This window comes from Lepidochelys kempii, chromosome 10, assembly GCF_965140285.1.
Source record: "Lepidochelys kempii isolate rLepKem1 chromosome 10, rLepKem1.hap1, whole genome shotgun sequence".
Classification (NCBI taxonomy): Eukaryota; Metazoa; Chordata; order Testudines; family Cheloniidae; genus Lepidochelys; species Lepidochelys kempii.
In genome coordinates this window covers 79,105,009-79,131,501 of record NC_136389.1, presented here as the reverse complement: position 1 = coordinate 79,131,501, position 26,493 = coordinate 79,105,009, and the positions used below count along the sequence as shown (strand labels likewise).

The window sequence follows — 26,493 nt, the reverse complement described above, 5'->3', positions numbered from 1 at the left end:
CAAAGTTTTACAAGTAAATAAAAAGCTAAAGTTCTCAGGATGGTTATGCTCATTTAAATTTTATTAAATGGTTTAAGAATGACAGAAGCATCTATACTTTCTCATCACTTTGCTCATTTAATTGAGGCATTGGTAACCTTGAACCATACAGGCTAATTGATAATGGTGGATGACAATTAGCATTTCCTCATGTGACACAATTATGCAAAACACATTAGTGCTAACAGAAGTTGAATACAATCACTTTCAGGGAGTGAAAAGCAATATAAGATCACTTCTGCTGCTTCTTTTGATAACAGTTTCACTTCCTGTTTTCCTTACCTTTTACTGCTATGCAGCTTGCTCTCCTAGTCCCTGAATCCTGCAAAGTAAACTGTACCAATGGACTCTTAGGTTCACATGGAGTCCCACTGGTTTATGTAGGATTTCACCATGAGTTGTGGGATCACATTGCAGGATTAGATGCCTATTTATAATGGAGAAGAGTGGATCTCCTTCAGGATTGCTGTGTAACCGGTAAATGCTTCTCCGACTGAGCACAGAAATCAGTTAATTGCTCTGTCTCCAAAGAGTTTAGGGTGAAATTCCCCTCTGTTTAGAGGGACCAACTCTAGGCCTTTTCAACACTTGCGTCCTATTTAAGCCCTATTTGGGGGGTGTAAGAAGATCAGCACTGGCTCTCTCCACAGGGCTAAATCTCACACCCATTGACAAAGCTCCATTGACTTCAGTGGGTGTAGGATCAGGCCCTTTCATTAATAATTTAGACCCTGTTTCTGCAAAGACTAATAATACTCTGACTCCTGCAAAAATTGCCGGGGATCTTTAATAACTACAAGTGGGCAGGGCCTCAGTCTTTCATCTTCTTACGTCAATAGGACTACTTGCAGTGCATAACATTTTAAACACCTGTGTGGGTCTTTGCAGGATTGGGGCCTAAATATATATTCATGCAAATAAATATATTAATAGAAATCTTTATTTGAATTTAAGTTTCACTAAGCTTAGTTTTCACAGTTTTCAGTAAGTTTACAATTGGTTTAAGTAAGTAAAACATAACTACCTTAAACCCATTTTCAAGTTCACTTATACATACTGTATATGGAGATCACATCGACTTGTGCTGCCCAAAGAGTAGTTACACCCAAGCCTCACACAGATATTGGGCAGGTTAAGATTCTATCTTCTAGCATCACACTGATAATCAAAAATACGAAGTAAAGAGCAAACATGGTGAGCCCCAACAGTTTGTTCATTTTCCATTTAGATAGAGCAATTGAGGTGATCACAAACAGGAGCATGAGAAAAAGGAGAACGATTGCACAAAACAAACCATTACTACTGACAGCAACTGAGCTGAGTCCATTGAAGACCGAATAAAGGAACCAAGGAACTGGCAAACTGTAAGTAAGGGAAAAGCAGTTTAAAGGAATGCTTAGAGAAGTTCATGCAAAATTGAATTTTATACATAGCTATAAAGCAATTGGTATCAAGATCCCTGCAGAAAAACTTAATGTGCAATCCTCACTATGTTGTTTTATCTAAAACTGCCTTATCTTGCTTTCTACCCTAGGAATTGAGTTTGGGATAGTACTCTGCACTGCTTTCATTCTTTTCAACCAGGAATCTCAAAGCACCCTACCAATAATATTAATGAATTAAACCTTTCTGTACCACAAAGTCAGGTAACATAAGTCTTATCTCTGTTTTACAGATGGGGGGAAAACAGGCGTGGAGCTTGTGTCTTGAGTAAACTCCCCCAGGAAGCCTGAGATAGATGAGACAACACTTGGATCTCCGGACTCCAAATCCTGAGCATTAGGCCAAGAGATCTTTGTTGCTCTCTTGAAAAACTGAAACTGGGTGAGCCTAGGGAGGCATATGCTCAAACTTTTCCAGAGATTGGGCTGCATCTTAATAACCTCTTTCACAGACCTGCTGCAGCAACATCGGCTGCTAACATAAAACTGAAATGCAATACATGGGATCTGCCCGGGGGGGCGGGGGCGGGGATGAAGCCTGATCCCACTGTCTCCTCTTGCCACTCATTTAATCTCTGCTCTATTTCTCCTGTCCATCTCTGACTCCTACTCCCAAACATGTGCTTCTCTAGTGCAGGGGTTCTCAAACCTCATTGCTCCATGACCCCCTTTGGACAATAAAAATTACTGTGCAACCCGAGGAGGAGGGACTGAAGCCTGAGCCAGCCTGAGCCCCTGTGGGCGGGGGGGGGGGGGCAAAGCTGAAGCTCAAGGTCTGCAGCCCCAGGCAGGGGGCCTGTAACCTGAGTCCCAGTGCCCGGGCTGAAGCCCTCGGGTTTTGGTCCCTGGCCCCAGCAAGTCTAAGCCAATCCTGGCAACCCCATTACAATGGGGTCGTGACCCACAGTTTGAGAACTGCTGCTCTAGTGCTTGGTCTCAGGCTTCTCTTCCTCTACATATGCTTTCCTGCTGACTTGTCCTCTTCTATCCTTGCATGTGTTGCCCAGACACCTAGTTCCAGGGCCCACTGGCACCTGGCGTTTCCTGTCCTGCTGCTGGCTGGGCTCCTGTTTCTGCAGCCTAGCAGCCCCCATGCTTCTGCTACGTGTGGGCGATTCCTCTCCGGGCTGCAGTTTCCGGAGGCCGTTCAAAGCTGTAGCACAGCCTGGGCTAGCTGTGCCCCCTTCTCTGGCCTGCTGCCAGTTCTTCTGCCTCCAGGGGCCGTCAGAGGTGGTCCTCTGTGTTCCCGACCTTTTCTTTGCCTTTTGGGGTTTTGTTTTTGGGCAGCAGGTAGCAGCCTGCTTTGTTTTCTCTCCCTCTTGGACCAGGTATTTAGCAGCATGTGGCTCAAGACCCTCTGCCAGCTTTCAGGGATGGCAGAGCAGCCGCGCAGGCTCCCAGCTAACCCCCCAAGGGGCTCCATCTCGTGAGGCAGCTTTAACGGGCTCTACAGAGGAAAAATTATGCCCTGCCTATTGTCAGCTGGCTCACCCGAGTACTGCTAGGGTGCAGAGCTTGGAGTTCGACAAGCAGCTTGGGACCTGTATCCCCCAGGAAGCTGCGACTCCACCACAGACAAGCGTGACCGGGAGACACAGAACAGAACAGGGAGCATTTCTAAGGACTCCATTCAGCCAGCCTGGGGGAGGGGGAGTCCTGGGGCAATTCAGGACCTTAAGGATAAGACTTACCAACAAGGCTCCTGGCCCCACCCCACCCCATCCCACCCCACATCCTGAATGGGTCCAAAGTGCCTTGGGGATAGAAGCAGGGCTTACAATCAGCATCCCTTCCTCGCCGCTTGAGGCAGGAAACTCTGGCAGTGAATCCACATCCCCTGGCCTGGGGGAGTGTGAGCCTACAAGAGAGGAATCAGAGGTAGAAATTTCTAGAGGGCTCAGAGCCCAGTGCAAAGCTAGCTGCAAAAGGGTCTGCCATAGAAGATATCTGTCCTTTGACTCAGACACCTCCTCCTCGGCTGCGAAGGAGAGCTAGCAGACTACTTCTGAGCAGGACCTGGACAAAATGCAACAAAGGTTTTTTCCCCCTGAGAAGTTTGTAACCAGGTGCAAAAAGGTTCTCTCCACAATTGAGCTCCAGCCTGAGCAGGCCCTTGAGCACAAGTCTCAGAGCAAATACCTCACTGACAAATCCTCCCTTGAGGCAGGGATTTCCCTGCACCCAGCCTTTTGAGGAGGTAATCCGGGAGGTGTGGGAATCTGCTGAAAATGATAAAAGCATTGAGAGGCATGTTCTCAGATTCTACAAGCTGCAAGAGCCAAAGAATGCTCTCACAGATATGCCTGTGGTCAATGCTGCCATAGCATCTCTAGCAGAGCATAGGGTTAGTCCATCCAAAGGGGACTTCTTCCACAAGGATCCAATGGATAGGAAGGTGGAAGCCTTAGAAGGGGCTTTGATGCTTCTTGAGACACCCTTAGACACATGCTCTGTTTGAGCCACAGTGTCATGGCTGGAGGACCTTAAAGCCCTTAAGGTCAGAGACCAACCTGACTTTAAATCTATATTTAAGAAAAATCTCCCTAGCAGCAGCTTTCATGGCCGATGCTCCGCTAGATGCTATAAGGTTTTCTGCCAGAGCCAGGTCATCCAGCTCAGTGGCCAGGAGACACATATGGCTTTGCTCCCTGGACAGTAGATACTCCAAGTCCGGTGTTAAATTTACAGGATTTCTCCTCTTTAGAAAATAATTGGACAGGCTCGCGGAAGGAACTACAAACCCACTATCAGCTCCTTTCATCCATTTTCCTCATAGAGGTTCCAGAGGAAAGAGAACAGATATGTCAAGGGACCCAAGGAGTGAGCAGAAAACCTTAAGGTGCTCCTGCAGCCTCTAAGGACTCGTTATGACGACAAGAGAACGTTCTTCTGCCCAAACCTGAGCTCAGGACACAGGATTTCCCACTTTCCAGATGAATGGGTTGCCTCTACCACAGACAAGTGGGTGTGAGAGAGAGCTTGAAGGAGTATCCCTTGTGCAATAAAGGCTTCATCCCATCCCTCTTCTTCCATCACTGGCAATCCTGCCAGGTGCAAGCTGGTCCAGAATGAGTTCTCCCATCTCCTGGATATAGGAATGATAGAAGGTGTTCCTCCAGAAGAACGCTTCTCAGCATTTTACTCCAGCATCATCTTTGTTCAGAAGCGCCCTGGGGATGTCAGTGCCATCTTCAACCTTAAAAGACTCAACAAATGGGTGAAGAAAACGAGGTTCTGTATGGAAACCTTACTTTGACAGTGAAATCCCTCTCTCAAGGGAAGAGGGTGCTACAGGTGGTGGTCCAGTAACAACCTTGCCATCTGAGCAATCCAAAAGGGAAAAATGGGGGAAGCGGGGAGGGGTTTCCTTTTCCTTCTGTTTGTTCTCTTAACCCTCCCTGCTCCTAGCCACTCCCATGAGTAGTAGAATTGTGGGAGAGGCTGGGCTGCAGAATGGAAATTTTCTTCCCCGATAATTTCCTTTCTGCTAGCAGCATCTCCCACAATTCTGCTACGCTGGATGGCTCTGCAGCCAAGAGTCACCATTTTATTTGGACAGCTACCATATAAGCAAGGACTTACTGTACAGTCTTACTTGCTTGGCGTTGGAATTACTCACTCATTATTCTCTCCCAGTTTCCACACAGCTTGGGAATGAATAGCCTGGCGGCAGGCCCGAGAAGGGCGCGTGGCTAGCACAGGCTATTCTATGGCCTTGAACTGCCTCCGGAAACTGCAGACAGGAGGGGAGTACACTGCCCACATGCAGCAGGACTGTGTGAGATGCTGCTAGCAGAAAGAAAATTACTGAGTCAGGAAATTTCCACTCCTTTACCACCTCTTCTTTTATCTATCAGAGATCTGTAACACAGCAATCTAGAGGGATGGCAGCTCTGTTCCAGCCAGTCTGAGCAGACTCCAAAGATGAAGAGCCTGGGGACCTGTAGAAGCAGCCCCAGAGCAGGAAGAGGAAGCAGGATCAGGTAACTTGGCAGCAATCCAGGCCACCAGAAAGGGTTCTGTGCACCACAGTCTGGTCAATCAGGAATTGCCCCATCACGTGGTCAGTGTTCTAATGTTTCAAAAGGTACCTAATTGTTAAACAGGCACTTGACAGCACTATGTGCTTAGCATCTGGCCTGAATCATTGAAAAACAAACTCTTCTTTAACCATGTTTTCAGATTTCTCTCTAAAGCATAGCTAGTAAAACATATTAATCAAAAACTACCACTGGGCTGTGTCATGCTGTAAGCTACACTAAATGTGAAAGCCCCTTTGCATTTTTTTTAAATGACAGAGCTATTTAATTTTGGAAAAACAGCTACTCAGTGAGTACCACAGTGTGTCTGATTTTAAAATTAGCAATGTCAGCTGAGTGCAGCAGATCTCTAGATCTTATCATATAAAAATCCATCAAACTGTAACAGGATCAATGCAAGTCCCATTACCCTAAACCATAAAAAAAAACAGAAATAATTTTTTTTAAAATGTCAGTTAAGAAGGGGGAAACCTTCTCAGTTAAAGTAGGGACACTGTCACTGTCTCCAACACCTTGGTGCTGAAAGATTAAATGTTTTGAGGCACGCTGAGATCCTTGGGTGAAGCTGCTGTTGTTATTTATTTTAAACCACATACTCATGTTTAGTGGCAATACAGCCGTTTAAACTAAAAACTTACACCACTTAAAAAGCCTTGAGTTATCCCCACACTGCAGTACCTGGCGTTGGGTTTTAGTTATAAAGTCTCTCTTTTTGGGTCAAGTTAACTAAAGAAATCTGTTCAAATGAATGTGTGTAACTAACTGTCCTGCTGTTCTTTAATTTGGTTTTTATCCAACGTGAAAGTAACGAGTCAGATTTAGACTGGAATAGAAATACAGCATTTTCTACTTCAAAACAAACGTGACTCTTAACATGTGGCTAGTACTTACCCAACAGTGATATCAAAGATGTTGCTGCCCACAGAGCTGGAGACAGCCATGTCACCCAGGCCTTTACGTGCAACAATAACGCTTGTGATGAGGTCAGGGATTGAAGTCCCTGCTGCCAGGATTGTTAAACCCATAATTTCCTCCGAAATCCCAATGGTTTCTCCAACCTAATAAACAGCAACAATGGTCCTTAGTTTTAAAACAAAGAATTGAATTAACCCTTTTCATTCCTGAAGGCTTGGTGCTGTATTTGGGTTGTGATTTTATCTGAAACCCCCTTAAAGGCTGCAGCCTATTTCTGCTTTTCAAGATAGCCTAATTCTCTAGCTTGTTTTGATGTGAAACCCTCTCTTTAATGGAAAGCTATTTCCTTTATCCCCTTCTAACTGCAAAGTGGGGCCTCGGAGGCGAGCCCCAGTGGGAGCGTGTTCCGTTGCAGCACAGCACGTGTCTGTCTTGGACCGTCTCCAGACGGTGTGGCGTTCGCTTTACTCTCCTCATAGTCTACTCATAGTTTACTCTACTCATAGTCTTATTTACTCTCCAAATTTAAAACTGGCCCAAATCGTGATCAGTTCTTTCTCTGAGTGGTCTGCCTAGTTGGATGCACAATCCCATTTGCTGAGATCTCTACTGTGGTTCGGTGTCCACAATTTCTGCTGATTCGTGGTTTGATTAACTATAAGATAGGCGTACAATATGTCACCAAATACAAATTGTAGGCCCCAATCCTGCAAGGGGCCGAGTACCTTCGCCTCCCCTTGAATAGCAAATTGATATTAAGGCCAGAGGCCTGAGGGCACTGAGCACCATGCTATATCAGACCCTATATTATTAGAAATTTAATTAGAGAAGGATAAAACACTTATATCCCCCCATCGAAACATGCATTGATAAAAAGACTATTAAGATAATTGTCAGCTTGACAACATTTCTTCCACTGATGCACAAATTCCCTTAGAAACTGGGGTGGGGAAATTAATCTTTGTCAAATGAAAAAGGACGGGATTGAACATTCTCACTTGGGTTCTTCCAGAACAAAATGTCTCGTGTTAATTGGATGGCAGCAGCTGTAAAGTCATTGAAAACAAAGGGTAACATCTGTGCTGCTGCCCCTGTAATATAGACGGTTCCTACATCGACGGAAAGAGTTCTTCCGTCACTGTCCTCCGCCTCTCCAAGAGCTGGAAGCTAGGTCCGTGGAACAATTCTTAGGCTGACCTAATTATATCATACGGGCTGCAAAATTTTTCACAGGCCTGAGCCATGTAGCTTGGTCTATTTAATTTGTAGGGTGTAGACCAGGTCAAATGTGTCTGCCACAGTAGGGCATTTTCCCCCCTCGACTTGTTTTTTGAACCACTCTTTGTTTTTAGGGAGAAAGATAACCTCTTACCTGATGTGCCCACCACACCATGAGGTAGGAGAATGCTGCAATCCAGACGATGGCTCCTAGAAATGTGATGGCAAAGAAGTTTCTAGACCTCTGTTCAAAGCAAGTTTGAAAAGAAAACAATTAGGGTTCTGACCTTTCCAACAGCCCTATTCACCCTCCATCACTTCACCTCATAGTCTTATTTTAACATGGCCCTATAGTCTCTGGTATCATTTTGTTTGATTTTTCACACCTCTAAGTGCCGAGTTTTTCTTGATACCTTAGGTGGTCGCTTAAAACAAGCTTCACCGTGCTTAGTTTCCACTCCACGCTATTTTATTGCGTTTCATGCCACTGCCAGTATTTTTTGCAGAGGCTCTTGCATCCTGTCATGTGCCTGTTCAGTGGGCAGACTTCACCCTCATTGCTAACGGCCTGCAGCCATGTAGTAGAGCAGCGGTTCCCGAGCCCGACCCCGACTGCCTGAGGCCCAAGCCCAAGGGCTTCAGCCCTGGGCAGTGGGGCTCAGGTTACAGGCTCCCTGCCTGGGGTTGAAGCCCTTGGGCTTCAGCTTTGCCCGCACCCTGCCAAGGGCGGCGGGGCACGGGTTTTGGCTTTGGCCCCCCCCGCAGCTGGGGTGGTGGGGTTCGGGCGGGCTCCTGGGGTGGTGTAGTAATTTTTGTTGTCAGAAGGGGGTCGTGGTGCAGTGAAGTCTGAGAACCGCAGTGGTAGAGAAATATCTGATGTAACCAGTGCCGCTAGGTGCAATGACTACCTGCTGCCAATGAAATGCCATGGATCTAGAGAGCAGCAGTATGGAGTAATTCAGTCTCCTACCAGTTAACGAGCTCTATGGCCAGTCCTACACAGGCACAGAAACAATTTTTGTTTATTTCTTTCTTAAAAAAAAAAAAAGTGCTGACGTGGGGAGTGACGTTTTCTAGCTCTGAGCAGGTATAATGAACGCAGCGGCAGTGCGAAGCAGCCCACGCTTCCCTGCCGATCTGCCTCCCACACAACACGGACCGATGCCCTGGCGAGGACAGAGGGGAGCTCAGGCTCCGAGCTCGTTCTGTTGTTAGCCTCTCTTCTGCCACTGCTAGCTGAGAGTACCATCTGCAGTGGTGGTTTCTGTCCTACCAAATCTGGGACTGACACAGCCTCCGCGGTTTCCTAGAGGAGTCTCTGCTACTCAGCATTAGCCATTGCCTGATGGTTTTGCCTTGTAAAATTCAGGGCAAGGTAGAGAAGAATACCTGCTTTCAGTTACTTCTTGCCTTTGAAAGCAACCCCAGTCCCAGAACTGGGGCTCCAGCTCCCACTACCATCAGTGGGAAGTAGGTACATAGAGGCCCTAGCTATCCATGGGGAAAACAGAAACCCCGTGGCTCTGTTGCTAATAAAGCTAGAGTTTAGTTATCCATCGCAGTGGCATAAAGAAAGTAAAATCTTACTGGGTTCCTAACATCGGGCACTGTGAGCCAGAGAGGGAACACAATGGGCAGGAGGAAAAGGTAAATCGCTTGTTTTCTCCTGGTCTCTGGCCATTTGAGGGATAATGGCTCGTCATTTTCTTCGTCCTCATCTTCATCCTCACTCTCATCATCACAATCTTCCTCCTCCTCAGAGCTGCTGCCTTCTATATCCAGAGAGCGCTGTAAACCAAAAACACACACACACCCCCACACACATTTTGAAACAACTAGAAATCTACATTGACGGCTCCACACGTGCGTGTGCGCGTACACACACAGCCGAGGCTGGCTCAGTGTGTTCCTGTCCCCCAGGGCAGAGATCTTGTTTTTGATTATCCCGCTTGTACATATTTGCAGAACAGTCCGTCCCCCAGGTCACTATTACGTGACCACGTTGTGAATGACCCCCTCTCAGTGCAGGTGCCCAGAGAGGCTGCAGTCAGACTCCTGAATATCTTAAGTGTATGTATTGCAGTAGTGCCCAGAGGCCCTGGTCATGGATCGGGACCCCGTTGTGTTGGGCACTGGACACACACACACAATACATGTTACCTGGCTTTAAAACCACCAGGTCATCAACACCACAAAATATCCTCATCTCCTTAAAGGGGCCACTGTCCCTTCCCTGGGTTAGGGCAAATCATATTAGAACAAAAAGAACTGCCACGGAGGATGACACGGTCTTTGCCCTAACCAATTTACACAGGTTGTGATAGCCTCATTTCCACTGCGGAGTCACTTACTCCTTGAGCAGTCTCACTGAAATCAATGGGACAGCTTGAGGAGTAAAGCAGTACACTACGTGAGGCAACCACAGTCTGGTGCTGTAGGACCTCTGAGCCTGGATTTGACTAGAAGGAGCATTTTGCAGTCTTAGCTGACTGGATCTAACTAGTTACTTGTGTTTGCTCTCTCTGTTGCCACTCAAGCTAGCTTGTTACTACAAGGAAGGGGCTAAGATTCGCGATGTGACGGAGAGACTGCTGAGACTCATCAAGCCCTCGGATCACTACCCCTTCCTGCTTCTCCACGTGGGCACCAATGATACTGCCAAGAATGACCTTGAGCGGATCACTGCGGACTATGTGGCTCTAGGAAGAAGGATAAAGGAGTTGGAGGCGCAAGTGGTGTTCTCGTCCATCCTCCCTGTGGAAGGAAAAGGCCTAGGTAGGGACCGTCGAATCGTGGAAGTCAACGAATGGCTACGCAGGTGGTGTCGGAGAGAAGGCTTTGGATTCTTTGACCATGGGATGGTGTTCCATGAAGGAGGAGTGCTGGGCAGAGATGGGCTCCATCTTACGAAGAGAGGGAAGAGCATCTTTGCCAGCAGTGAGGAGGGCTTTAAACTAGGTTCACCGGGGGAAGGAGACCAAAGCCCTGAGGTAAGTGGGAAAGCGGGATACCGGGAGGAAGCACAGGCAGGAATGTCTGTGAGGGGAGGGCTCCTGCCTCATACTGGGAATGAGGGGCGATCAACAGGTTATCTCAAGTGCTTATATACAAATGCACAAAGCCTTGGAAACAAGCAGGGAGAACTGGAGGTCCTGGTGATGTCAAGGAACTATGACGTGATTGGAATAACAGAGACTTGGTGGGATAACTCACATGACTGGAGTACTGTCATGGATGGTTATAAACTGTTCAGGAAGGACAGGCAGAGCAGAAAAGGTGGGGGAGTAGCACTGTATGTAAGGGAGCAGTATGACTGCTCAGAGCTCCGGTACGAAACTGCAGAAAAACCTGAGTGTCTCTGGATTAAGTTTAGAAGTGTGTGCAACAAGAGTGATGTAGTGGTGGGAGTCTGCTATAGACCACCGGACCAGGGGGATTTGGTAGATGAGGCTTTCTTCCGGCAGCTCACGGAAGCTACTAGATCGCATGCCCTGATTCTCATGGGTGACTTTAATTTTCCTGATATCTGCTGGGAGAGCAATACAGCGGTGCATAGACAATCCAGGAAGTTTTTGGAAAGCGTAGGGGACAATTTCCTGGCGCAAGTGCTAGAGGAGCCAACTAGGGGGGGGCGCTTTTCTTGACCTGCTGCTCACAAACCGGGTAGAATTAGTGGGGGAAGCAAAAGTGGATGGGAATCTGGGAGGCAGTGACCATGAGTTGGTTGAGTTCAGGATCCTGACGCAGGGAAGAAAGGTAAGCAGCAGGATACGGACCCTGGACTTCAGAAAAGCAGACTTCGACTCCCTCAGGGAACGGATGGCCAGGATCCCCTGGGGGACTAACTTGAAGGGGAAAGGAGTCCAGGAGAGCTGGCTGTATTTCAAGGAATCCCTGTTGAGGTTACAGGGACAAACCATCCCGATGTGTCGAAAGAATAGTAAATATGGCAGGCGACCAGCTTGGCTTAATGGTGAAATCCTAGCGGATCTTAAACATAAAAAAGAAGCTTACAAGAAGTGGAAGGTTGGACATATGACCAGGGAAGAGTATAAAAATATTGCTCGGGCATGTAGGAATGATATCAGGAGGGCCAAATCGCACCTGGAGCTGCAGCTAGCCAGAGATGTCAAGAGTAACAAGAAGGGTTTCTTCAGGTATGTTGGCAACAAGAAGAAAGCCCAAGGAAAGTGTGGGCCCCTTACTGAATGAGGGAGGCAACCTAGTGACAGAGGATGTGGAAAAAGCTAATGTACTCAATGCTTTTTTTGCCTCTGTTTTCACTAACAAGGTCAGCTCCCAGACTGCTGCGCTGGGCATCACAAAATGGGGAAGAGACGGCCAGCCCTCTGTGGAGATAGAGGTAGTTAGGGACTATTTAGAAAAGCTGGACGTGCACAAGTCCATGGGGCCGGACGAGTTGCATCCGAGAGTGCTGAAGGAATTGGCGGCTGTGATTGCAGAGCCATTGGCCATTATCTTTGAAAACTCGTGGCGAACCGGGGAAGTCCCGGATGACTGGAAAAAGGCTAATGTAGTGCCAATCTTTAAAAAAGGGAAGAAGGAGGATCCTGGGAACTACAGGCCAGTCAGCCTCACCTCAGTCCCTGGAAAAATCATGGAGCAGGTCCTCAAAGAATCAATCCTGAAGCACTTGCATGAGAGGAAAGTGATCAGGAACAGCCAGCATGGATTCACCAAGGGAAGGTCATGCCTGACTAATCTAATTGCCTTTTATGATGAGATTACTGGTTCTGTGGATGAAGGGAAAGCAGTGGATGTATTGTTTCTTGACTTTAGCAAAGCTTTTGACACGGTCTCCCACAGTATTCTTGTCAGCAAGTTAAGGAAGTATGGGCTGGATGAATGCACTATAAGGTGGGTAGAAAGTTGGCTAGATTGTCGGGCTCAACAGGTAGTGATCAATGGCTCCATGTCTAGTTGGCAGCCGGTGTCAAGTGGAGTGCCCCAAGGGTCGGTCCTGGGGCCGGTTTTGTTCAATATCTTCATAAATGATCTGGAGGATGGTGTGGATTGCACTCTCAGCAAATTTGCGGATGATACTAAACTGGGAGGAGTGGTAGATACGCTGGAGGGGAGGGATAGGATACAGAAGGACCTAGACAAATTGGAGGATTGGGCCAAAAGAAATCTGATGAGGTTCAATAAGGATAAGTGCAGGGTCCTGCACTTAGGACGGAAGAACCCAATGCACAGCTACAGACTAGGGACCGAATGGCTAGGCAGCAGTTCTGCGGAAAAGGACCTAGGGGTGACAGTGGATGAGAAGCTGGATATGAGTCAGCAGTGTGCCCTTGTTGCCAAGAAGGCCAATGGCATTTTGGGATGTATAAGTAGGGGCATAGCGAGCAGATCGAGGGACGTGATCGTTCCCCTCTATTCGACATTGGTAAGGCCTCATCTGGAGTACTGTGTCCAGTTTTGGGCCCCACACTACAAGAAGGATGTGGATAAATTGGAGAGAGTCCAGCGAAGGGCAACAAAAATGATTAGGGGTCTGGAACACATGACTTATGAGGAGAGGCTGAGGGAGCTGGGATTGTTTAGCCTGCAGAAGAGAAGAATGAGGGGGGATTTGATAGCTGCTTTCAACTACCTGAAAGGGGGTTCCAAAGAGGATGGCTCTAGACTGTTCTCAATGGTAGCAGATGACAGAACGAGGAGTAATGGTCTCAAGTTGCAGTGGGGGAGGTTTAGATTGGATATTAGGAAAAACTTTTTCACTAAGAGGGTGGTGAAACACTGGAATGCGTTACCTAGGGAGGTGGTAGAATCTCCTTCCTTAGAGGTTTTTAAGGTCAGGCTTGACAGAGCCCTGGCTGGGATGATTTAACTGGGAATTGGTCCTGCTTCGAGCAGGGGGTTGGACTAGATGACCTTCTGGGGTCCCTTCCAACCCTGATATTCTATGATTCTATGATTCTATTTAGAGTGGCTAATTACTTGAGCTGGGCTGTGCCCTCTTTCACCGGACATGACTCTGAGGTTTTGGCCTGGGCTGAGCTCTTGTTCCATGTGGCTCCAGTTCACAGTACCTGCCCGCCATGGGGTTTGTCCACACTGTGTTCATCCTCCACCGCGCTGAGGTTGGAGTCGCTGACAGGTGTGGCTTGAACAATGGTTGCTAATTCTGCTTCTGCTTTGTTCTCTGCTTGAAAGGATGAGAGAGAGAGCTGGGCCCAGCGATGCAAGCAGTTAGAGATGACCTCCCCCCTTATCAGCAGGGAGCTTGAGAGTGCAAAACATTTACGTTTCCAACCCCATAAACTGGAGTAGTGCAGAGCAAGCTCTTTCTGAAGGGTTGGAAGGTCAATCTGTTTGTTTCCTCTGATTATCCTACAGATACACCCCAGTTATACAGTGTGGCCAGCAAAAGCAGGTCACGATCAGGCCCACTAACCTTGGATGTAAGGTTTTTATAGCAGCTTTGCCTCACCTCTTTGTGCTGGGGCATCACTTCTGTAATACCCGTGCGGCTAAAAGCACGCATAGCGAGGGGAGGGAGTGCTGATTGGCTGATTGCTAGCGGACATGTGTCACGGAGCAGAGTTTGAGAATTCTATTAAAGCCAGCCTCAACAACCAGGCAGGATGCAGGGCTCTGCTTCCTTCTTTCCACCATGACAGGGGCATTCTCTAGGGTCTGGCATTGTTCAAGGTTTCTCAGAAACGACTGTTCTGGCTGCCAGGCTTTAATCCCTAATCACCTGGCACATGTCCAAAGAGAAAAGTGCTGACACCCGATAACAAAGGAAAAAATCCCCAGAACTCCTCTGTGCTGGTCCCTCCAGGAATGTCATTAACCCATGTTACTGAAAGCGAGAGAAACCTACAAACAGCCGCTCAGAACAGTGCTGGAACATGGATATTGCACAGTGGTGGGAAGACAGGCATTGAGTCAGAGAGAATGGGACCTTGACATGCTGCTGTAATGTGGCTTAGCGAATATGTTCTGGGCCCATCTATATAGCCAAATCTGCTGGGTCAGGGGATCATGTTCAAACAGAATCATACCTAGACTAGTATTGTAGGATGGTTTTGCCTGAGCTGTACAGGCTGAACCTAACTCCCTTATAATGATTTTAGTGATCCTGTTTTTACAGCCTTGCACAAATGTGAGGTCAGGTTTTCAGAAGCTGTCCTTGGCATGTTCCATTTGGGGGTTGCATAACGAGATGCGCAGAAGTGGGACTTCGAAAACGTCTGGCCTGAGGGTATAGCACAGTGTGGTAACTTGGCTAGGATGTCACCTCGCCCCATCTATACAAGAAAGATCCTCCAGGGGGCAGATCCTCACCTGGGGTAAATAGTGGTGGCTCTACTGAAGTCAGTGGAACTATGAAAATTTGCTCCAGCTGAGGATATACCCCCAGATCTTTATCTAGGGCTTTACCACAGCTTGGTCCCATCTACACAGGCAAGTCCAAACTATGTTATTACATGGTCAGGGCACTCCAGTGGTATAGCACCATGCCTGCAAAGATGGGCACTTCAGTGCGAATTTTACCCATCCACTTTCAGATGGCTCCAGCCCCACGAATAGCATAGATCCATGTTGCAGCGCGGGACAGCTACCACCTCTACAAGTGCTAGCTCAAGCAGCCTATGAATTGCTACTGAAATAGATAAAGCCAGCAGCTATTCAGAAGACAGTCGCACAGTCACCCTGCCACATTCCAGGCGAGGAGTCAGACCCAGCTCCCAGGCTCAGGCTCTTATGTTTGTTTTAAAGAACAAATCCCCTTTGCAGCCCCCCTGTTGTCTTAGTGACGCATCAGCACCCAGCTGCTGAATGTAATGGCGCAATCCTCCCTTCTGATTGAATAGCCCGTCGCATCCTGGTCATTTCCAGTTGGATGCTTATTTAACTAACGTACTCCCAGGCCTCTGCAGGAACTAACTTGATTGCCAGCTCTTGGTGCCAGTATATATCCCGAGCGTTTGCAGCTGCTTTTGCACAGACAGCTGCATGTGATCAGTGCTCGCGGAGTAGGAATTTGTGTTGCCTGGCTACATTTCGTGGGCCGTCCCAGATCTGCAGTGCTGGTGGGGTGAGCAAGTACAGTGCAAAGCAAAAGGACGCTACAGGCAAATGGCGCAGCTTGCCTTGAGCTCACCTTCCGGTTTCACTCCTTGTCTGACTTGAGAGCCTAGTTTGCCCGTGGCCAAATCGCTCATGACGTCAAGCTTGTCTTTAAACTTTGCTGGGAATAAGAAGAGGGACAGGCCTATCATCAGGAGTAAGGAATTAACTCCCACCCAGTTGTGAGCAGCCACCCCACAAAGCCTCCTACTCGAGTTACTGTGTGCTCACTGGTACTGCGCTCCCCCATGTGTGGTGCTGGCTCTTTGCAGCAAGCTGATCTGCTCTATAATTCTTTCCCTGTGAGAACCTGGCTGTCCTCCTGGGCACATGGGGCATTGTGGGAAGACATTGGAGGACTATCAGCATGTGAGTGGTTTGCCAAAGTGGGGAGGTTACTAGCCCTAGCAAGAGCAGCACCCGGGATCTAGCCTAGATCCCAGGATGGGCCAGCAAGCCTGGGTTGAAAGCACCACTAAGTTCAGGTGAGAGGTTTTGAGTGTGGAGGTGACTGATTAACATTTCAGGTTGTTCTGCAGGGGATGGTGTGAGGAGAGGGCTGCTCGCATGCTTGTCCTGTATTATTTCTAGTTACGTGGCAGGGTTACAGTGTTTGTGACTTTGCTCACGGTATTAATAAAACGATCACAGATACAGAAGGGTTTCCTAAATGTGAGAGTTACAGCTGTGCACATTGGGGTTCCAGGCTGAACAGTAACTTTAAGAATACTGGGCCTGATCTTGAGACAAGAACCTATCTGAGTGTTAACTGGGATGATTTAGTTGGGGATTGGCCCTGCTTTGAGCAGCGGGTTGGACTAGATGACCTCCTGAGGTCTCTTCCAACCCTGATATTCTATGATTCTTAAGTAATCAGTATAATTAACACATAATCCATAAATCAGGCAACACTAGTGTCTCAGGCCACGATCTCATAGCACCTGACAAAGGCAGCTGGATGTCAGAGTTGGTGGGGGCATATTTAGCCAAATGATATTTCAGTGAGAAATGGGATGGGGGTGGGGGAGTAAAATTGCAGCCCCGTGTTTTTAGTTTTCCAACCAGCTCTAGCTCTCATCCCCCTGGTACAGAGGGGGAAAGGATAAGTCAGAGCTCAGAGCCAGACTCCCTGCGGCCTTACCCCTTGTAGTGTCATTTAACCATGTGCAGAGTGGGTATGGAATGCTCCAAGGCAGAGCTCCCCCATTGCTGTGCACAGATGCAAACAGCTGGGTGCTGTGGCGAATGCCCAGGCTCGCTCTCTAACTACTAGACCACCCTGTCTCCCTGATGCTCTCCCAGCTGCGAGTGGGAGATAAAGCACTTGCATTGCAGAGGGGTGGATCAGGGCAGCCATGCCCCAGCACTATATGGGACTAACCTGTTGGCTCCCTGAGCGAAGTCTGTGGACCCCTCTAGGAGTGGAGTGTGAGGGCAGGCTGGGCATCTCTCGACCAAGATAAACTGATTAGCTTCAGGCCTGACTGGCCACTGGCCAGTTTGCATGAGATCAGCCTCAGTGATTTGAAAGTGGGACATTAATTCTCCTGACCTGCGTTCCAAGGGCGGGGGCTGTTGCTGGCCTAGGAGGCTGCGTCAACTGCAGGTTGGTGCGGGGAGAAAGGGTATTTGTAGGTTAAGTTTCTGTCAGTGCTCTGGCTTATTCAGCAGCCTCGCTCCGCCACCGCCTTGCCCCCATTTATCCTGGCAGCGTTGGGGCACGGGGAGGCACACCATAGCTAACGCTATGGTTTCTTACAGCGAAGCAATAAACATACCCTCTGCAGAATGGCTTCTTTTCTCCATTCCAGGAGAGAGCTTCCCTCTTCCCTGCAGCTCATGTGGCACTATCATTTGCAAATTACCCACGAACCTGAGCTGTCTCGCTCATGGAGAAGTTATCAGCTATGCAAGATGGCAGGTAACTTGTGTCTGCACGTGCATTTCAGCAGCCTAACCACCACGGGAAGATCAGTGTCTGATATCCCGCCCTCCTGGTTTGTTTGTTAATTTCTTGTATATTCCTCTTATGGAATTGGCTTCAAGCACTCCACGCCAGGAGGTCAGCACGGCCTACTGAGCCTATTGAAAAGAACGGGTATCCCTGATTCCAGTGTTGTTCTGAATCTTCCGCCTCCTGCCTGGCTGTAACGCCCATGGGGCCAAATGCAACTTTGGTGTAACAAGAGGAAACCCCCCTGAAGTCACTGTTGATCTGTTTCTCTTCAATTGCTAGTTTAATCTGTTTAGATACGTTTTTTTTTTCTATAGTGCCTGTGACTCTGACAGACCAGCTCAGGTCAGAGCAACAGGCCAATTAACTTATGTGTGACTATCAAAGGAATAAGAACAGAAGGACTTGTGGCACCTTAGAGACGAACCAATTTATTTGAGCATAAGCTTTCGTGAGCTACAGCTCACTTCATCGGATGCATCAAAGGAATGTTAAGTGTACTAATTCACTGGAGTGTTCATATGGGTCAAGGGAAATGTGAATGCTATTGTCTTCACTTATCTGTAACCTATTGATTGCCATCAATTTACATTGTGTACATCCCTTTACTTAATTAACCCTGGATCAAAAGTGGGTGTTAGTATTAAGATAAGAATTTACTTGATGTGTGAACTTCATGGAACACTATCAGAAATGGTACTTTGTTATACCTACCAGATAGCTGCAATTATATATTAAAGGCAAAATTAGCTGGTGCTTTAATTAGCATTTTGAAAGCATGCCTACAGCCACTGGGAATCCTGGGGAACTATGGTGCCACTTCCTCAGCATAAGAGGAGCGGCTGGCATCATATGGGAAACACCAGCTATTGTATGCCGGTTGGAAGCAAGTTGACCTCAGTAAGAACCGAAGGCCTCAGGTTAGGGTTGTAATTTTAAGAGTTGTGTGTTACCAAGGTCAGAGCGCTTTGCCTTCCAAAGCACACTGATGTCAGATTTACCCTCAGCAATCTCTACATTGCTTATTTTGTAGCCCGGTGAAAAGAAAACATCTGGCTACAAATTCACAGCGCCATTAAACATCAGCTCGGAAAGGTGCATGTTTTTATGTGGCCAGTCATCCTTCAGCTGCTGGGGAAACGGTTCAGCGCCACGGCAAAACCAGATCTGCTGAATTTGTCTTTGCTTGCCTCTTCCCAGGTATGTTTAATGAGTCTGGGTGGTTTTTGTTGCTGTAATAACAGCTCCCACAGCACATCAGAAATGGAGTGCCATTTCCTCCAGGCACAGGGCCCTTGACTGGAGAGAGGACTGACCTTTGGAAAGTACTCCCATTCTGAAATAATTATATGCACACACTGCTGTGGATCAGCTTCTCAGCTGCTGTAAACTGGAACAGCCGAACTGATTTCGACGGAGCTGTGCTGATTTTCACCAGCCTAGGACCTGATCCTGTGTCTATCGCTATGAGCTTTGCCTGCACCCCGGCCACAGAACTGAGTGTCGAATCACACGGAGGTGGGGCGTTAGCTCACCTTCGGCCAGGGGGTCCAGGGTGTGGATCATGAGCTGGCAGATCGTGGTGCGCAGGTGGCTGTTGTGTAGAGACGCGGCGCTGCCTCCCCGCTGGAAGGGTGGCACGAGCTGTAGAACAGGGTGAATGTACAACACGGCCGTTAATCCCAGGCCACCTGGCTATTTGCCCACAGTCAGACTATTCCTGTCTTTTAGTGCTGACGCCCGGGAGGCTGATGTCTCCAAGTCAATCAACAGGGCCAGGACAGGGAGCAGCAGTGCAAGTTTCCCATCCCTGCCTCACTACCGTGTTTCAGCCAGCTCCAGGGAAGAAAGAGGAGGTCAGTCTCCATAGCCTATCCATGGCCTCTCTGCAGAGACTGCCAACAAGGAGGGTCCTAAGTTAGGCCCTGATCCAGCAAAGCATATGCTTAAAGTTGAGCACATGCTTAAGCTGTTGGCCGGCTTGGGGCCTTAGTCCAGTTATGGTGGTTTATCTGTTGTGGGCATTTGTCTGCTGGGAAGTAGACTGAGAATCATCCACGTTACTCTGACTAAGCCTGCCCCTCTGATCAAGTTCACAGTATCCCCGAGAGTAGCATCAGATTACAGCATTGGCCTATCCTGAGACAAGCCAGTTTCTGCCTCCGCTTCCATTTGCTCAATGGCCATGGCTGCTCCTGTTCACAAAGGCAGAATTTGATTCATATTTCCTTACACCGAGAAGAGGACACGTTCTGAAAGGCGTTTGTGCCCTTTCCTTTGCTGACCAACATAACGGTTTCTGCCTGGTGTATCTATTTAAATTCAGAGCTGGTTCCAGTTGCAATAACTCGAGATCCATATAGTGTTGCACAGACTATTATATCCACCTACCTCTGGTCTCTTGCTGTCATCTGAGTGCTTTGCTCCACCCCTTGCAACTGACCCATTGCCTTGCTGCATGGAAACAAGAATATAAAATTGTGGGAATGCCATTCGTTCTTCATCAACCTGCACGGACGCTGCCCTTGCAAGGAAGTGTCTACAGATCTCTGCCTATGAGGTTTGCTCACAGAACTGGAGTCACACACTTGCCTCAGTGGGGAGGATCTCGTAGCCACATAGAGGGGTAGGCGGAGTGGCCTGGAAACCCTATAGATCCCCAGGATCTGTGAGCAAGACAAAACACAGTCGTATGGATCTTGTGCCAGACCCAGGATAGCCTCCCCTTCTGCAGTGCTTCCTGAGGAGCTGGGTAACCATTGCCTCTGTCCCCAGCATCTATGCCTTACCCATCTGCTGAGAGGGAGAGCAGGTGCAGAGGGGGTTAATCCTGCACTGTGCAGCGTTGCTTTCCACACATGGAGTCTGGGATCACATTTCTTGCTCATGGCTGGTTCCAGCAGCTATACAGTCTGCTGTTGTCTCACAGCTAGAATTCTCCCTTAGTTCAAAGGGCAGAGGCTTGTGTCTTGGGTCCTGAAGACCCCAGGTTTGATTCTTGCTGTTGACCATGGTGTGTGTATTGATTATGCACGCAGCTGATGTTACACATGAGTTTCCTATTGGAAATCTGCCATGTTCAGAGGGGAGCATAATTCATGGGCTGGCAGCTCCTTGGCTCCACACTTCCCCACCTTTGAACTGTGGATCTCCAGCCCACTCTTGCTCCCTTTCTTCAGCTTCTTTTAGGGGAGCAAAAGGGGGTTGGAGATCCACAGTTCAAGAAAATGGCAAAACTCTGTAGAAAAACTTTCTCAGATTCCCATTAGATCAGGTTGTGCTGCAGTATTTGCACTTATGTCTCCTGATTTACGTGGAGCGCTCTCAGCGCCACTCATCCCTTTCAGTATCATTCTTTGGTCTCAGAGTAGCGGCCGTGTTAGTCTGTATTTGCAAAAAGAAAAGGAGGACTTGTGGCACCTTAGAGACGAACCAATTTATTTGAGCATAAGCTTCCGATGAAGTGAGCTGTAGCTCACAAAAGCTGATGCTCAAATAAATTGGTTCGTCTCTAAGGTGCCACAAGTCCTCCTTTTCTTTGGTCTCTGCTCCTTTTCACATTCTGCACAAAAAAGGTGTGATGATACCACAATTACACATAGTTTTCATATACCACAGGAGTCAGTAGCTTAGACTGCTCAGCATCTAGCCCAGGGGAGGGCAAACTATGGCCCATGGGCCAGATCCGGCCCATCAGGGCTTTCCATCCGGCCTGTGGGATTGCCAGCCCCGCGGCATAGCTGGGGCTGAGACAGGCTTTGTGCCTGCTCTGGCCCTGCGCCACTCCCAGAAGTGGACGGCACCACGTCCCTTCGGCCCCTGGGTGGGGGCGGGGTAGAGAGCTCCGTGCGCTGCCCTCACCTGCCGGCACCGCCCCCTGCAGCTCCCATTGGACAGGAACAGGGAACCACGGCCAATGGGAGCTTTGGGGGTGGTACCTGCAGGCAAGGGCAGTGCACCCGGCGGAGCTGCCTGCCCCTGCCCCCGCCCCCGAGGAGCCACTGCCGGACATGCTGGCCACTTCGGGGAGTGGCATGTGGCCAGGACAGGCAGGGAGCCTGCCTTAGCCCTGCTGCATGCTGCTGCTCAAGGTAAGCGGCACCAGGCCAGAGCCCGCACCCCTCCTGCACCCCAACCCCCTGCCCAGAGCTCCCTCCCACACTCCGCACTCCCTCCTGCACCCCAATCCCCTGCCCCAGCCCTATATTCATGGCCCTGCATACAATTTCCCCATCCAGATGTGGCCCTCGGGCCAAAAAGTTTGCCCACTCCTGATCTAGCCTGACAGGCAAAAGGGAAGGATTGTGGTCTTTATATTGTTCAGATTCAAACAACCAAAGAAATGCTCCTGTTCGCTCCTAGGATGCTCATTTCAAGCCAGTGTGTCTTCTGTGGTTCCCGACTGCTAATGTAGGCCCTATATCTCCAGCAGTGAATGGGACTGAATCATCTAGTTCCCACTAATGACAGCTGAGTGGAAAATACCATACATCTCTCTGAAAGAGGTGCGCCTAATGGATACAGTATGAATTGTTCTACAGTTGAGCCCCCTTTGAATGGATTATGGACTTTTTCTTGATTTCCCCCTCACTTCCTAATATTTAGATTACGTTCCCTCACCTTTTAACAATCATCAGTAAGTAAAGCAATTGTCTTGACCAACAGTTGTAGTTTTGAAGGGGTTGATTAGATTGGTCCCATGCACCCTTTGCCAAGGAGACTCAACCTTTCTTTGTGCTTTAAGTGAGAACAAATATTTCCAACGAGGCAACAAAACAACGAGGACACTAACCTTCCTTGTGTCTTCAGAAGTGGCCGCCTTCACAGTACTTCTTGTCTTGTTCACCAGTTCCTTCACCCATTGTTCTAAGTAAACGTTCCATTTCATGGTGAGCACATAGAGGGCGTAGGCACTCAACAAAAGGATGCTTTCCCACCAAACAATGAAGCTGTCTAAGAAAAACAGGATGAGCATCAGTAAGTCTAGAATGTAGAATGAGACGTCTCTAAACAAGGGCCACCAGGTCAGGTGGAGTATCTCCCTCGAGAAAAGGGCACAGGTGCCAATGACAAAAAGAATATTAAACACTGCTGAGCCTACAATGGTGCCAATGCCCACGTTGCTATGTGAGATGAAGACACCTATGAGAGAGGTGAAGAGTTCTGGTGCTGATCCGCCTGCTGCCATGAAGGTGGCCCCTGCCACATCATCGGAGATTTGCAACTTCTCCGTGATTACATCCAAGGCGGGGACAAAATATTCATCACACACTATGGCCAAGGCCACAAACACATACATCATGCCAAAGATGTGAAGTATGACCCACCCTTTCCTGCGCTCCTCCAAGCTAAAAAGGTCTTGAGGGTATTCTCCATGGGAGGGTGGTGTTGGGTAACTTCCCTCTTCATCCAGGTGGCTCAGATTGACACTTCCTAGGGGTGGGGTTGCATTTACTGATGATGTGATGGGCACAGTTGGTGTAGGGTCCACATATACACAATGCCTTATCTTGGATACTGTTGTCCCATTGTCCACTGCAGCGGCCTTGTTGCTGGAAAGGTCCCTGGTGGTCACTTTCACTTGGTCCTCAGGCTGAGATGCTGTCCAAGGTGCTGAACGAATTTTAGGGCCACAGAGAAGCTGATAGATGGAAAAAGCCAATACCATGGACAGTAGGAAAAGAACCCAGTTCCTCTGAAGCCTTCTCCTCAGTGGTAAATGCATTTCCCAAATGCTCACAAATCTGATCAATGTTCCTGGAGCCAATGGAGACTTCTCCTGGTCACCAAACTGCATTTACACCTATCATTAGGAGTCTCTTGCTGCTCCTAGATGTAGGGATCTCAACAGGACCGGAACTACATGCTACAAAAAGTGTAGAATCCTACAAAAGAAGAAGTTCTGGTGTGAAACATGTAGTGCAAGGATCTACTGTCACCTAACTCAACTCAACGCATTATTAACTGGCATTATGTTTGCATTATACAAGATGGGCCTAAACTGGCAAATTCAGATCTGGATCCAGATTTCAACCCCCCCATTTCCCAAAGTTTGGGGCTGTACAGATCTGGCATTTTGGTTTGGCTCATTATGGAGATGAGCCAGCCACAACATTTATCTCTGTATCTGGATTCTGCTCTCCCCCATCACTTCACCTCACAAAGCTCAGGGTTCTTCAGATCTGGGTTTTGATTTGGGTCCATCTGATAGTTTGTAGCACTGTGCTCAGTGCTTTATAAACGTATAAGTCAACATGGTCCCTGCCCCAAGGAGCTTACTTACAGTCTAAATCACTATAGAAGATTAAGTACTAAGGACGACCCCATCATGTTAAATCCACTCTTCATACAGGCCAGTTACTTACCTACATAAGCTTGACACGTTGCTGGAAATGTACCTGGTAATTGCTCTAATATCTCCCAGCTAGTACCACTCCACAGCTTCCCAATGTTTGCACTCTCATGAGATACAAACCAAACAAAAGGTGATTTCTATGTTTGCTTTCAGTTTGAGAAGAGCAGAAGACAAGGCCTGGCTATAGTAAAAACAAAGGTGCTGAGCATTCATTTGTTACTATGGCTACACCTCTTCAAACCTACTGTCCAAATTAGGACTGGCAAAGTGGACTAGTTATCACACTGTCTGTTTGGGCATAATTAGCACATTTTACATACTTACAGAGGGAGCCAAAGTGTAAATCCCAAAGCAACAGGAACCTGGGCTATGGCAGTACAGAAACATTGATGTGGGGGTGAATAACATTCACCTTGCAGTTTGGAGTTGGTGTATTGTATCGTAAACTATTATTTTGAACACAGTTTTCAGAATAGGATTGTTATATTAAATGAGGAGAGGATGTAAATAGAACACAATTCTAAGCCATTCACTAAGTTATTCTTCAAGCACATGTACTCACATATTTAAAACTCCATAAGCTAATCAATTTAGATTTCTAACTAGGGGAAAGGAAGGGGCAGGTACAGATGTTGCTATCTCTGTTTTAAATACTTGGGAGGTGCTCAGAGACTCCAGTAATGGGGGCTACAGAAGTACCTACAGAGAGAAAGAGAGATCCTATAAATCCTACTCCTAGTGTCTAAAAGGTTCATGTACATATATTAACTATAAGCATGTAATGATACAGTCAGCTGTATTCTTCAGTAAAGTGTATAGAAGTAAAGGAAATTGTCACTCTTCATAACACAACAAAAAAAGCAAAATCAAAGAAAGAGAAGAAAAACAGAGAACAGAAAAAGATACCTGAACTAACCCCTTATTTAAACATAATTTACTTTTCCTCTCCAAAATGAGCTACCCAAACAATTTTTGCAAGTAAAGGGCAGATCATCAGCTGATGGAAATTGTTATAGCTCAATGACTTTAATACCTTCTGAGCATCTATCCCTTGTTTTTTCCAGTCTCATTGACTGAAGACTATTTTAATATTCTTTTGTAAACAGAGTATTTTCAAACCTATTCCTTTACCTTGTGATTAGACTGTCTTATCTAATAGAGATCTTTCAGGCAATCATATGAAACTCCATAGCTTACCTTCAAAAATGATGTTCAAGAGGAATTGGGGTTTCATTGCTAGCATTTAGTGCTGGAAGTTTCTTTGACATGTAGCACCCAGAAATGAGATGAGTTATGGGTAGAAGCAGAGAAAATTATCCCATTTTTGTTAGGTCTCTCCCAGCTGAATTCCAATAAGAGACAGGGTCAGGTGTGAAGGGCATATTGCTGGAGGAATAGACAATCCAGTTTAATACCTGCAGCCTGTAAGAAGATTAAATAGTATTTTATAGGTTCGGGACTATCTCTGAAGCAAATATCTTTGTGTTAGACTATGGGATGTTCTCAGTTTCAGAGCAGGAGATAATCTCTGCAATGAAACACACAACAACAGCAACAACCCTCAGACAGTAAGATGCTATAGATCTTTCCAATGGCAGACTTCGGGGACAGAGCCTCGGTTGCCATAAACTGTCATAGTTCCATTGGCTTCAAGGAAGCTATGATAATTTACGCCAGTTGTGGATCTCCCCCTGAGGTACTTGCCATTAGCAGATGGCTTTGTGCACAGTTTCATTTTGATGAAGCATTGCACATCGCTAGCAATTATTTCCCAAATCAGAATTTCTGTCAGCCAAAACACTGCTAGAAGCTAAAGTTCAATAACTAGCAAAGGAAAATGGGCCAGACCCTCCACCCCTTCTTTGCTATAAATTAAATCTGCTTTGCCCCTGAAATGGCTAGTTGAGAATTCTGCCTGCTGTAGTGGGTCCTACAGCCCCACCTCCAGTACAGGGGTCATGGACAGACCGAAGGAGGCATGAATGGAACACCCCTCTGCTCTGGCAATTCCTGGGGTGGGGTGGGGTGGGGTGGCCAGCGTAATGTATTTCACGTGGGGGTGTCACTGGCACAGAATGGCTCCAGGATTGAGGGAGCATGAAAACTCTGGTCAGCTATTTCATTGTTCTCCATTAGGGTGAAATGCTAAATGCATTGCAATCTGTTAGCAGTGTTGCTCAACAGAAATAAGTAAAAGGTGATTTGCGGGGCTTAAACTGTTTGTTTAAGGGGGGCATTGTTCTGTGCTAAATCTCTTCTCTGCATCCCTTGTCTGTGTGGACAGAACCCAGGACGTGCATGGAGCCCCAATGCGGCCCCATGAAAGCAGGTCAGCTTGCATGAGTTGGGCCAAAGACTGTAAGATCTTTAGGGCAGATACCTGTCTTCTTGCATGGCCAGGTAGCACTTGGTACAATTTTGGCTGTT

The 26,493-nt window shown here is 47.6% G+C and overlaps 1 protein-coding gene across 2 annotated transcripts; it reads right to left on the bottom strand.

Moving 5' to 3' along the window:
* Positions 1 to 46: 46 nt before the first annotated feature.
* SLC24A1 (solute carrier family 24 member 1) lies at positions 47 to 25,718 on the bottom strand. Of its 2 annotated transcripts, XM_073304359.2 has the most exons (10): positions 25,264 to 25,718; positions 22,504 to 23,596; positions 20,103 to 20,165; positions 19,247 to 19,355; positions 15,792 to 15,878; positions 13,711 to 13,826; positions 9,242 to 9,442; positions 7,809 to 7,898; positions 6,413 to 6,579; positions 47 to 1,401 (listed from the first exon to the last, which is right to left on the bottom strand). In XM_073304359.2, exons 2-10 carry the CDS (start codon positions 23,506 to 23,508, stop codon positions 1,152 to 1,154), a joined length of 2,088 nt encoding a protein of 695 aa, XP_073160460.1. In that variant the 5' UTR covers positions 23,509 to 23,596; positions 25,264 to 25,718; the 3' UTR covers positions 47 to 1,151. The 2 variants fall into 2 exon arrangements, with proteins under 2 accessions (XP_073160460.1, XP_073160462.1); XM_073304361.2 differs by lacking the exon at positions 25,264 to 25,718 and having other exon boundaries at positions 22,504 to 23,851.
* Positions 25,719 to 26,493: the final 775 nt, after the last annotated feature.